The 13,758-nt window shown below is 38.1% G+C and overlaps 4 protein-coding genes across 4 annotated transcripts; all 4 read right to left on the bottom strand.

Moving 5' to 3' along the window:
- Nucleotides 1-1,729: 1,729 nt before the first annotated feature.
- LOC139888300 (uncharacterized) lies at nt 1,730-3,980 on the bottom strand. The gene is made up of 2 exons (XM_071871317.1): nt 3,485-3,980; nt 1,730-3,033 (listed from the first exon to the last, which is right to left on the bottom strand). The coding sequence occupies exons 1-2, from the start codon at nt 3,978-3,980 to the stop codon at nt 1,730-1,732; spliced, it is 1,800 nt and encodes a 599-aa protein (XP_071727418.1).
- Nucleotides 3,981-3,982: 2 nt separating this feature from the next.
- Nucleotides 3,983-6,063, bottom strand: LOC139888299 (uncharacterized). Its single transcript, XM_071871315.1, has 2 exons — nt 5,853-6,063; nt 3,983-5,109 (listed from the first exon to the last, which is right to left on the bottom strand). The coding sequence occupies exons 1-2, from the start codon at nt 6,061-6,063 to the stop codon at nt 3,983-3,985; spliced, it is 1,338 nt and encodes a 445-aa protein (XP_071727416.1).
- A 147-nt stretch (nt 6,064-6,210) lies between these two features.
- Nucleotides 6,211-8,227, bottom strand: LOC139888298 (uncharacterized). The gene is made up of 4 exons (XM_071871314.1): nt 8,146-8,227; nt 7,702-7,848; nt 7,392-7,496; nt 6,211-7,229 (listed from the first exon to the last, which is right to left on the bottom strand). The coding sequence occupies exons 1-4, from the start codon at nt 8,225-8,227 to the stop codon at nt 6,211-6,213; spliced, it is 1,353 nt and encodes a 450-aa protein (XP_071727415.1).
- A 587-nt stretch (nt 8,228-8,814) lies between these two features.
- On the bottom strand, nt 8,815-13,326 carry LOC139888297 (replication protein A 70 kDa DNA-binding subunit D-like). Its single transcript, XM_071871313.1, has 12 exons — nt 13,153-13,326; nt 12,970-12,972; nt 11,760-12,033; nt 11,587-11,674; nt 11,368-11,492; nt 11,200-11,287; nt 10,996-11,113; nt 10,730-10,893; nt 10,494-10,614; nt 10,111-10,418; nt 9,948-10,017; nt 8,815-8,958 (listed from the first exon to the last, which is right to left on the bottom strand). The coding sequence occupies exons 1-12, from the start codon at nt 13,324-13,326 to the stop codon at nt 8,815-8,817; spliced, it is 1,677 nt and encodes a 558-aa protein (XP_071727414.1).
- Nucleotides 13,327-13,758: the final 432 nt, after the last annotated feature.

Here is a 13,758-nt window from a genome sequence, read left to right as displayed (position 1 = left end):
CGTCTTTTGACCCTTTTTTGGCAGATTTTCGTTTTTTCAAACGTTTTATGTATAAACGGGACGGGGCACTCCAAAATCCGTCTACACCCCCGTTTTTCCGTTTTTTACAACACTGATAAATATGTATTGCTTTGTTTAAATTGATATGAATGAAAAAGTATTTGGTTAAGTCCAAAAAGTCTCTTCTTAATCTTACCTTCTTTGGAGACTCGCCATTTCGAATCGGTTTTATCCTAGGAGTTAGCGGTCGACTCGAATAGACCGTATCATTCAACTAGAGTATTAATAGATTTGGACTCGGATCATATATTCAACTCAGTCACGAAAACTTGTCAACAATGATTTTGAGGTGCCTGCAAACCGGGTAGTATTAGTCTACTATGAGTCGGATAGAATGTATACAAAAATTTATACTCCGTATATAACACGTGCAATTGTTTTTTGCGTGTTGTGATTGGCTAGGAATAAAGTGTGTAATAATGGTGGAAATATAACTAATAACACTTGAATGACTAAAAAACTCGTACAAGTAGTGAAACTGGACAAGGTACTTTAATTGGTCAAGAACTTAAGAATTAAGATATTACTAGTACACAATGCCCGTGCGTTGCACGTACATGGCTTGGGTTTGTGTACTTTTCGGGTGTTTTGTGGTGGTCGTAACAATAACTTAGTTTATAAAAAAGGCCTGCACTAAAACAAATGGGGGCTTATATTGTAAAGTTTCGAGTGGATGTAGTGAAAGTAAATATCAATATTTAGTCAGATGCCAGTGCAAACGGTACTGAAGGAAACGGTTGATAATTATAAATGCTACAACTATAGTATACATGAATTGTTACAATGTAGTTGATAAAATAGGGGACGGAAATGCGTAATACACCAATTATGTTAAATCATACATGCTGCTGGAAACATATATTAGCGTAATCTCTGTTGTAACAACTGTAAATACTTAGTGAAAGTGTAACCTGCAGCAACTGTAAATACTTAGTAACAGCCATGATAGTCGTTCACTGATGGTCTGACAATAGCAATATTAGGCCTTTTGAACATGTTGTTGGAAACATATATTAGCGTAATCTCTGTTGTGGTTCTTTGGTGGTGACGCTGAAATTGTAACCTGCAGCAACTGTAAATACTTAGTAACAGCCATGAAAGTCGTGTGCTGATGGTTTGACAATAGCAATATTAGGCCGTTTGATGAATGCGTAGTGTTCAAATATGTATCAATCACAATACTAAGTATCCTGTTAAATTTTGTTTTGGGAACCTTAGTAAGCTAAAAGGCCAAAATGGATGGTAAATAGGGTTCACGCAATAAAGTATCCAACACTATCAGCTGTGGCCCAGCTGAACTAACGTGTTAACGAATGGACAATGTTGACTCCAGTTTCATTGTGGTGTGTTTTCAATGGTTAATACAAACAGGTTACCCTTATAACCGTCACGATATCCTTTTTTTATTGTGAACATCGCCTGAGTATGAACCCAGCATAAGACATTAGAGGTGTAGAAATGTTTGAATTTACCTTCAATTGCTCATCCAAGAATCTGATATCCAGAGTACCTCGACATGTCTAAGGCTGCTGAACACATGTACCTAAAACACGAATGGAAAATTCTAATAAGATTTGCCAAGTACACATAATTCTGGTAGGCCATAGTTCACATTGAATATATAATTTAAAAAACATATGTCTTAGAGATCATTGGCTGAAACTTACCGTTACAATGTTTGGTTGAGGTTGAAGAACGTTTCCTTGTAAACAACGTTCCGGGTGTGGCCCTTCAGTCGCTCATCAGTGTCATCGATCATGACTATTTTAAGACCATTTGGGGTTGTGACACGTGAAAATGCGACATACAGTTGACCGTGGCTAAAAACTGGTTTAGGCAGGTAGAGGCCGACCAAATTAAGTGATTGGCCCTGGCTTTTGTTTATTGTCATAGCGTAACACGGTTTGACCGGGAATTGGATTCGCTGCATAACAAATGGCCACTTTGTTTGTGCAGAGGTGAGGACAATTCTGTGGATTATTACTGTTGTACCTATATGTGATCCGGTAATGATGCGAGCCTGGATGACAAACTTTTGAAACGCGGTTATGATCAGTCGTGTACCATTACATAGCCCGCCACTTGGGTGTAGATTCCGTAACAACATTATTGGCTGCCCTATTTTTAATTTTAATTTGTGAGGAGGCACACCTGGAAAATCGAGCTTGTTTAAATATTCCACTGGATATGATTGTTGCTGTTCGATGGAGTCGGTGGAGCCTTTGCAGATTTCGTCCGAGCTCTTGTATGTCATTGTTTCTCCTTGTAGTTTCTTAAACATGTGCTTGTTAATCGCATCTGCGTCATCATTTCTGGGCGTCAATATTGCCCTTTCTTTCAAATAGTCTTCATCGTCCTGCCTCAATTGGAATTCTGGGAATATGGTATCAACAATTGTTTCAATTGGGTTTATTCCGTGTTTTACAATGAATTCTTCGGGGATCTTTATCCATGATGGTTCATCATCTCCCTCTTTAGATGATGTAGGCACGTTACCATCCCCTACATCTAGAACCCATTTATTGAATGCGCGTTTTCGACTATCTATTTGGCCATCTAAAGTGTATTCGTTGACTCTCATAATGCGTGAGAGTGTATGTAGGTGACAGAATTTCCACAATTCTGATATATTGATGCATGCGTTAACGACCTCTTGCCTTTTTCCTTTTGGAATGACTGGGAGGATTTGTCTAAAGTCCCCCCCAAGCAAAATTGGCATACCACCAAATAACTTATCTCTATTTGCCTCTTTTTTAGATCCCAAAATATCTCTTAGAGTTTTATCCAATGCTTCAAAGGCGTATCTTGGAGTCATAGGAGCTTCGTCCCAGATTATTAGTCTTGCTTCGTGCATTAGGGCAGCCAAATGTGTTTTCTGTTTTATACCGCAGGTGCTATTTTCCATGAGCTCGAGTGGGATAACAAATCGGCTGTGTGCAGTCCGGCCCCCGGGTAGTAACAATGAAGCGATTCCTGAAATTTTCCATTGATATGTATTGGTAAGGTAGTGTAAACAACACGCCAACGTATTATTTGTTTAATGTGTGTAGAACGGAAAAATGATATAATAAAAAAGGATCTAAGCTGGTTTTAGACATACTGAGTCCTGTATTTTTTTAAAAAGGCCTACACTTAATTCAAGGTTTTTTTATAAATATATGACATAATAAAAGTGGTTGTCGAAAGGAAAATTCATATAATAAAAGAGGATCTAAGCTGGTTTTAGACATAGTGAGTACTGTTTTTTTTTTTTTTTTTGCCTACACATAATCCAAGGTTTTTTTTTTTTAAATAGTATATGATATAATAAAAGAGGTTGTATGGTGGTTCTAAACCTACTGATTCACGATAGTTTTTGAATAACTGCCACAAATAATGTTTGGGAAAAAGTAATTAAAAAATTAGCTCCAAAAAAAAATAATACCTGATGATGCAACTGCTAGGACAATCATTTTCTCAGATCTGAGTTTTGTTAGAATAGTATTGTATAAAAAAGTCTTCCCAGTCCCGCCTGGGCCATATAAGAAATAGAGCCCGCCTTCCTGATTTGTTACAGCCTTGATTAGCCGTTCATATAGTGTGAGTTGTTCAGGGTTAAGCGATCTGAATAGGTTGTCATGCAAGGTCTTCATTTCCTTGATGTTGTAATTTAACTCTTCTCGGATCAAGCGATTGTCCAGTTGTGTTAGTAAAGATGGGTCTGGTTGTGGCAAAGTCGGGAAATCAGAGAGTGACTTCCCGTGTTTATGCAAAACTCCCTGTATTTCTACCAAACAGTAATTTTTAATCTGAGAATCGGTTAGGGTCAATTCTGGGAAGTTGAAGATTTTTCTTTTTTTATGAAGAATGTCGTCGGCTAAATCTTCCCAGTGTTGTTCCCATAGTGCTAGTGGGTTAGTTATGTTGCAAAAGAGTAACATGGTTACAAATAAATCGCGAAGTTGTGCACCTGAAGCCCGAGTTTTGCCTCAGAAATAGCTTCTGTCCATTCCCGATCATCGTGGAGTAAACCATATGCGAAGCAAGCGTCTTTGAATGTGGGGTGTAACGTGCCGTCAACTGTACGGAGTTCTTCAAATGAACGTGGTCCCTTAACAATGTTTAATAACATTCTTAGATAGTAACGCTCACCTGACGCTGGATTTGAGTAGACAATACGACCAATAGAGGGTCTCGGCTTTCTGGGGGCCCATTCCTTTGTATCATTATTCCAGACATACTCTTTGGGGATCTTTGAGTATGTAAGGCTCCGTGCTTTTGGATCTTGTTTATTAAGTTCAAACCATTGGGTGAACATGGTTTCTTTGATGCTTGGTCTTTGAAGCAGGGCCGGAAGATGTTGGGAGTCGTGTAGAGTGAGTGACTGTTGGTTTGGTAGATGATATGATAGCTTAATTACGGAAGGCTTAGAGAAGTGGATGTCGTAAGAAAATAATCGCCAAGCAGCCTCACACGGAGATAAATAGCGGCAATCCAAATAATTCTTGATTTCATCAACGTCAATAATTTTTTCCGGAATGCCTGATGAGTTTTGTGTGGGTAGTACGTTTTCCTGTATCACAATTGTAGCTCGGTCCGGCCCTTTATTTAAGTATTTGAATAGATATTTAATGGCGCGAGATCTATTACACCACTCGACATTTATATGTGCGTTGTATCGGATCAACAGATATCTATTGTAAGGAACGACAAAGCTGTTGTCAAGTGTGCTTTTGCCTTTAGTAACATTCACACCGTTGTTGCGGCGTCTGTAGTTAGCGTAACCGTCTTCATCGATTGTGGTCTCAGCGTAATATGGCTTAGGGAAATGCTTTGAACATTGGCTATCAATCATACATGGAGCGTCCTTGTGTTTACGATCGCAAGGGCCGTGTAACATGTACTCGGTGACAGCCTTGTATCCTTTGGGATCGTGGGCCTCGTTAGGAATTTCGGCCAATATGAGATCGTTGATGTCTTCGGGTGTCTTGCATTTGTATGCACGTGTCAACCAGATTAAGATATGGACATGCGGCAACCCACGTTTTTGGAACTCAATAATGTGTATACCTAGCAGGAGACAATTCACGGGTCATTATAGTAGCAAATGTGTTATTACAAAGTTGGGACAATCATATTACAATAGGTATTACTTTCCAAATTTACAAATAATTATTTAAATCCAGTATGTTGTAGGCAAGGTGGACAATGTTAGGGATTATTTATCTGCACTGTTAGAAATTTTGGTCAGCATTATACATGTGCAGGTATTTAAATAATTTTTAAACTAATGAGGATGATTCAAGTATTATATAATAACTGGCATTTTGACAAACATACAAAATCTATGGACCTGCAAGTATACAATTCAAGGTTGATTAACGTAAATAACATATGATTTCCTGTTTCCTATTATTCATGTAAATAGATTATATAAAAACACGTATTTAATGAATCAACGGGCATTTTCTTGAAGGCGTACTGCAGAAAAATTAAAGGTGATTTTTCCTAAATGCTACTTCATTAAGTACTCTTCTTTAATAAGCTAATTTATTTATATTCATGTATAAACATGTATACCTTTAATGGCATATACGTTAGGAAAAATTATATTATACAATAAAATAAATTTGATCATGGTGCAGGAAGTTTAGACATCTGTAGTTATAGCATGTAACACCTACGGTAGAAAGAATCGGCTAACTATTCCAGTACCGTAATAAATAGGTAAAGAAGTTGGAGGGTGTCACTAATATGCAAATAAGTTATGCACATGTTGATGCTAAAATTTGGGAATGATGTGTATATAATACCTGCCTCGCATGTCCCGAAGATGTTGCCCTTCATTATATCGTTCATGAGGTTGTCCAGCTTCTGCTTGAAGATTCTGGCTACAATTTCTGGACGGTCGGGCGCTCGTTGGCCCTCGATAAAGCATAACATACCTTCTATTTCAGGCCATTTTGGGTTAGAAGTGAAGGTGATGAATAAGTCTGGGTTATCGAATTCGCGACACAAAGCCATAGCATCTTGGTAATTTTGAAGCATGTAGCGCGGACTGCCTGTATGAGACGATGGTAAAATTATTCATTTTCCAATTGAAGCGGCTTTGGTGTTGCCCCTTGTTACAGCATCGCATACGTTGTTGTATAGATCAGTGCGCAGTTCGTTTTAGTGATTTCTGAGATACTTTAGACGTTGTTCTTCGACAGCTGTATAAGCATCAACCAAATACTGTTGGAATAACCGTCCACCCCTTAGGAGGGTTGTACCTTCGTTTTCCCGTTGCTGAATTCTGTAGCAGTAAAATTCTCGCATGGTGATGTAACCCCGCAAAGTTTTCCTTCTTCCACTGTTACAATGGTAGGGTATGTTTTCATGATACCCGGTTTCACCGTATGGGAAGAGTAGTGGGTACTGTAACGCCATATATAATTGATGAAGCTCAGAGATTCTCTGGGGTGCGTAGTTACGTTGTTGTACAATAATATCACGTGTTGAATTACAGTGGCCAAAGTCGCTAGTGATAAGAGCTGCCACCTCACCAACGTTTGGTGTGTTATACTGGCGGGAGTTTGAAATTTTTGCAATCAATCGAAGTGCGCAGTCGGCCAATCTATTGTTAATGGCCCAATCTCGTGCCATACGAAAAGCCTGTGCAACTGCACTAAATTGATCGAGCATTGCAATCAATTTGTTAGTTAACGTTTCGTCTACCGTCTCTCTTGAATCACTATCTAAAAAAGCCGACATGCGGTTTGCGGCCTCATTTTGTGTGTCATAAAAGTAGAGCTGCGCATACCTCGGTGATCCTCCATCCTCCGGTAAGAGTGAACCAATCTTATGATATGTTTGACCACTTATTCTAAATGTGTATGGAGCGCGGCCCCGGTTGATGCTGTGGTCAATGCGTGCTCCGAAAGATGTGAATGAAAGCATGCTGTTATAAACCCTTATTTGCTCTCGAAACCTTGCTGTTGATGTGTCAGTATAATCAAGTGATGCCCTCAAGAGTGGAGGTGGGGGTTTGAGTTTTGGCAGGAGTATTTTTCCATTTTGGCAGCAAATAGAGAATGTTGGATTTTTGGTATGTTTTGGTTTGTTGTTTCTTTCATCATACCACATAGTTGCATTGCAAGTAGGACACTTGAATGCCGGTGGTCCTTGATTATCATATTCAACGTTGATACCTGGCAAAGTCAGAACAGTCAAGCGTTAATATGACATAAATAATTTCTGAGCAAAAGTTATTTTTTTCACATGTTGGCCAACACGTCAATGAAAAATCCCCACTGCAATCCCATTCATAAATAAATACCGGTTATTTAACAGTGGATGTCGGAAGGTGTTACCTGAAGAGTTGGCTGCACGCCTTTGGATGGCATTTTTGGTGCGATCTGAGTGAGACCGTATGGTGTCTGCAATATTAAAACGGTTTGCTAAAATAGTTTCACAGTCTGCATGAAAGGTACATTATTTAATAATCTACTTACTTTTTGAGCCGGTCGCCTGACGACAGTTTACATGTGCAGGAGTTTCACCTGTGGCGATAAATACATTGTAAGTCTGGTTGATTAGCTGAATCGAATGTTATGCCAAATATGTGTACAGGTACGTTATTGATCGATTTGTTAGGACACTGATTTGGTAGTATGCACTTACCGAATGATACTGGAGAAGTTGGGCCAATGAGTTTGAGGCCAATAAACTGGTGTGTGGCATTATTGCTTGTTGAATTTCTAGAATGTATCATGATTGAATGCCCTAGCATGTTGCTGAAACCGGGGATATCTATATTGAGAGCTGTTCCTGCACAATTGTGCGTTCTGAAAGTAAATTTGTGGCATGTTAAATCTACAATTATAATATGCTGGTAGGAATATAGGTGAACCTGAGCTGTCGGTGCACGTGTCACTTATCATGAGCCCATGGTACGTTTGTCATTTCCCATAACGCGTGAGTGTCGTTGATGAGTTTAATGATAAAGGACCATTTAGGAATTGTGACATGCTTATGCTGCTTTGACCTTTTGCAATTTAAAGAAAGCAAGGTGAAACTCGTGGAATGTTACTAAATGTATTCAACACTTGAGAATGACAGTCATACCTGGGTAGATATTCATAGAAGTGGTGGCTTTTTCAGTTGTAGACATTGCAAGGTGAGGAAATACAACTTGACTGAACTTCATTTATAGTTGCACATAACTTGTGTGGGTGGTAGAGCAAAGGGTCCAGAAGTGGAAGTTCAAAGGCCTGGATAATTAATATAGATAGTTAATATATATATACAAACATAGATTGATTCATATACATACATACATATATATATATATATATATATATATATATATACATATACATATATATATACATATAACTGTATAAATGCATACATACATACGCATATATATGCACACATATACATATATCTGTGTATATGCATACATACACATGTATATATGTATATATACGTATACATATACATATGTATGTATATATATACATACATACATAAACAGTTACACATATAGGTAGGAAGGTTTAGGAAAACTTTTACGTTGAATGCCCATGAAATATGTGTTATTAGTCTATACTTTATATGCAATTAGGGTTACGTCGACCAGCTTGACTGAAACATAGGTTAGTAGGTTAAAATTGCCCTATGTATGTTACACAATATGATTGTAAAGTTTTTGTTAGATAAGGAATATAGTCAAAGGTTGGTCATAGTTTATTTTAACTCGTTAAAAGGTTTTAAAGCGATATGCTCACCAAATCAGGACATCATGGACAATTCTGGAGGCGTAACTTTTAGTACTACCTTGTGGGTGATGTACATATACTCGGCTGACTGAAATTCACCGTATGAATCTGTTTCGCTCCTTATCGCCTTTGTTTTATTACTTCTTATTTCTGGAACCTGATACACACATATGAAATATCACATTTCACAGAACTGGGTAAACATATCTTTTTACTGAAGAAAGTAATTGAATTTGTTATGAGCACTTGGGATAAAACATAAAAACATTCGATACCAATCATAAAATGATAGTGACAAACGTAAATCGAATAACAAATATAGTTATGCTAGGTGATGTAATTCAACGATCTCCAAAATTTAAATTTTTTAATAAAAAATAACAGTCAATAAAATCTGCCCGACATCAGCATCTACATCTACATATTATATTCTCGTGAAATGGAACTTATACAAATAGAGCAAAAAGCAGGCTACATACATGATAACTCTAACAATGATTCATTGTTTTTTACCCTTTCCATCTCATGACATAATATATGTTCTCCACGGACTGCATAATTTGCGTCCCTGCTAGCAGTCGTATGTACGCCGCAAGCTTCCCCACAGGAGCAACAATGCCCCAGAAATCACTTGGTAACGGTGCCTAATAATACATATAAAGGAACCGACAAAATTAGTAGACATTCATACATCGGCAGCAGGAGAGATAACAAATGACAGCCAAATGGTTTGCTAGCAAAGAGAGAAAGTGATAGTTACCTGCCAGGAATTGTTTTCAACGGACTAACAATGCATGGTGTATACCAAATCCATAGTTTCAACATAAAGAACCAAGTATTAAAATGAAACTGATTTAGTGGATATTAAATTACCCAACATGAGTAAAACAATAAATATTAAACATTTTTCAAACATAAGTGGATGTGCTGGAACAGAAATATAGCCATAAGCCCAAAACCAGGGGCTATATTATTGCAGATAGTTTCGAAAACCAAAACTAAAAACCAAAATTCAAATTGTTCGGGAATGCATATTCAAAAACAAAAGCCCTAATATTGGGCAACAAATATAACTCAGCATAACTATAATTAAATAGTTTGAGTTATTTATCTTTAAGCCTGGAAAACGTCCTATGGATCAGATGCCTCTGCCCCATTGCTCTCATCTTCGCCTGCTTTTTCACTTTCCTCTTCTGAGTCACTGGTTACAATAAACCTATAATATTTGAAAATGTTGCAGGCAATAAATAGGGTAACGTTGGGAACGGCCAGGGATTTACATGCTATGTTAAAGTAGTTAAGAGCTTACTTGCGCCGATTTGTGCGTTCTAAATCTTTGCTCGGAGTTGGAACAGCAATGTTTCTCTTTTTCCCTGCTGTTGTGGAGCCTGACCTGGTGATTTCTTTGTCGGGGTTTGTAGTGATTGTTGGTGCAGGGGGTTGGTCTGCCTGTGTGGTTGGTAGAGTCTCGGGAACGACCACGTCTGTGTAGACTTTTATGCAGTTGAAGCTTTCAAATATACCGTGGTTGTAGTATGAGTGTGCCTTCAACAATAGTACTTGCTTGGTGTGAATGAGGTTGGCCAGCGCATTAGGCAATACAGTTCTACATGTAGCCTATATACATATATGAAGAGGTGAGTTACGCAGTTTTACTTTGCAAGTGGACACAATGTAGAAGCATACCCTAACCTTTTCTAGCTCAAGTAAAAGAGCTGGTGCCGTTGTATTCGTTAATTTCTCCCCCAACTCGTCAAATACAACCACTACAGTCTCACCGGTTGCATCCCTGACATCAAATTCGATCCTGAACCTATCAAGTTATAATCTTAGGGGTAAGATACAATTCTGCCCGTGGTTAAGTAGTGAAACGTGGGTAAAGCGGGGCTCGAAAACCATTGTTAATAAGGTATTTTCATAGTAAATACCGAGTAATGGGTTCTGGTACGTTATCTTTGCAAGAGTCGCAGTAAAAACCTCGATTCTTTCTCGTCGTTCCCTTTTTCGACTTGCAAATGCTGCACGTGGTGTAGTACCAACCATTTTGCAGCCGGATGCCGGAGAGTTCTACTTCAAGCTTGAAAACATCAAGCTGCACATTTTAGAGTCAATGGGAGTAGTTATAGGTTAGATGGGTTGGTTACTTGATAATACAGAGGGATATAAATAATTGAACAAAGGGACCGGACGTTACAATGTTGTGTTTCCCTTTTCGAACCAGATCCAGAAGCTCAGCCAGGGTTCCTTCTTTTGGCAAGGGGAAATGGCGTACTGGGGAACGACGTTCGCCGTCTTCAGGAAGGTCGATTGTACTGCGCAATTCATGTCATTTTTAAGCTGTTAGCAAACTGATATATATGTTGTAAGGGTGTTTGTATTATATTAGGGGGTGCGGTACCTCATTTTCTCGACAAAGTCATGCAGGGTGGGTATGGTGCTGTCATCAATGATCATGGTTGCTGAGGAGCTTGAAACTGCAAGAACGTCTGCAAAGGCACACGGAAACAGGTTGTTTAGTGGTTGTGCAAACGTAAACACCTAGGTATCCAAAGAGCGTGGGGTTTACCAAAGTAGTTTTTTCGGACGGACACCGATGTTAGAATGATGCACCGCAACGCAGGTGATGCAGGTAGCTTATCGAGCAACGATTGACCTAGACCACCCCAAAGTGTCACAGGGATCTTATGGCCCCTGTAAAAGAAACGTGGTTACAGCTGTAATTAGTAAGTAATATACAAACGCGGGGTCAAAACATTCCAGAAATAGGGTTAATTGTAGAATCAACCTTTCGTTCGCAATTTCAAACTCCATTGTTGAGAAACCGTTGCGCTGTAGCTTGACCGAGCCGACGTTCGTAACTTGTCCGACCACATCTACATTATACGTTTACCAGTCAGTGTGTCGGCTAAAGTAAGTTTACGGAGATTAAGTGGTGGATATGGAGAATTTAAATTATACCGATTAAGTATTTGCGCTCTGTCGGGACCAAGTCTTCGATCTCTATGCAATCAAACGGGTGGCGGATATAACCATCCGTCGCAGCGATTGCTTTCCTGTCAAAGTAAGTTGAACCTTGCAACTGGATGATGACATTGTTGGCCCTTAGGATACGGTACTCGTCTTGGTTCGCCACCACTTCAAAGTCCTTCAGTAAGTACACAGATCCTTCCTTCAGCCGGGTGATGAAATGGTGGGCGATGTTATGCTTAGCGGTTAGTTGTATCACGTTACCCTGTTGTACATGGTAAATGACAAATTGTCAGACACTACAATTCAGATGCTTAAACAATGTTATACGATACATGTACTTATCTGCAAGTGTGAAATAAAGGACCGCAAAAGGAGGTCTATAAGTTTGTAAAATTAAATAACTAACTTCCATACACATCCATTTGTAGACTAAAGTATCAGTATTCAAATACGTAAACAGCCTAATAGGAAAACTCCATGTATGTGTGAATTCTTAACAAATGACTCCAAAAGGAATTCAATACTTTCTATTTAAATTTAATACTTTAAATAACAGGTTCACCATGGCGTTGTTATGCGCAGCACACATACATATAACCATCATATATAATGGATGCATATACATAAATATGTGTTTATACAGAGTAGAGTGTGAATGTATAAGAATGCAATGGCAATGGATTAAACAGGAAAAACCAATAACAATGACAGAGTATTAAGTGGGTGCTACAATTTTCAAAAATCATCTACAAACAAAAAACACAATAGTATACATCATGAGGAGATAGAATATAATATAACTAATCTGGAGCTCCAACATAGATTAAATAAATTAGATAACATGTTCGACATGGCATTGTTACGCATAAGAAGTCAAGAGATATAAACAAACAACAAAATTGACTATTTTAATGACACATGAATGATATGACAAAAGAATCTTGAAAACACATAAGTCACTGATGTGTTGTTATGCAAAGCATACATTCAGAGGGACTACTACTAATATTCAGATACGTAAACATTTACTTCTAAAGGAAAACCAGAAACAACCATCATATATAATGTATGCATATAGATAAATATGTGTTTATACATAGTAGAGTGTGAATGTATAAGAATGAAATGGCAATGGATTAAACAGGAAAAAACCCTAACAATGACACAGTACTAAGTGTGTTGCACAATATTTAAAAACCATCTACAAACAAAAAAGACAATAGTATACATCATGAGCAGATAAGAAGACAAACGATCTACACAACCAACAACATTGACTATTTTAATCATACACGAATGATATCACAAAAAAATCTTGAAAACACATAAGTGTATGATGAGGTGTGAAAAATAATATCAATTTTAAACAATAATGGTATACCTTTTCATCAGATGCGATGAAATCTGAGCTTAAATACTTCCCATATGGTGTGTGGGTATCCCACATTCTGCATATCATTACCTTGACAACAGCTTGCTTTCCAACCTCAAGTTGGTTGAGGTACACGTAACTCATGTTTCCAGCTGCATTGGATGATTGTGAACTTTGGGCCATTGTAATACTTGTTGTTTTTTGGGGAGTGATGCATAACCATAAACCATATACCCACAATATATAGGGGCCTAAAACGCTGTAATTCAATTAATTCATGAAGTTACAAACATGATTAAATGTAATTGAATTTAAATTGTAACTGAATCGTTGTTGAATTTGGTGAAACTCCTTCAGTTCATTTGACTAACCCAATTAAACACAATTAAACACAATTAATAAATGTTGACATAATTTGGGTCTCAATTGAATTCGATTGCAGGTGAACTTAATGTTTTAAAATTCAGATTGATGAAACTAACCGTTTGGTTGTGGATGTGCTTGTGAAAGGCCATGAATTCCAAACGATGGGAGTTTGTGCGACACCAACGGTGGTGAATCAAAGATCTGATGCCCAGCAGGATCAGAAGGTGTGATTAAACGACCGTCGGTTGG

This window comes from Rutidosis leptorrhynchoides, chromosome 2 (assembly GCF_046630445.1).
Source record: "Rutidosis leptorrhynchoides isolate AG116_Rl617_1_P2 chromosome 2, CSIRO_AGI_Rlap_v1, whole genome shotgun sequence".
Lineage (NCBI taxonomy): Eukaryota > Viridiplantae > Streptophyta > Magnoliopsida > Asterales > Asteraceae > Rutidosis > Rutidosis leptorrhynchoides.
This window is presented reverse-complemented; position numbering and strand designations above follow the sequence as displayed.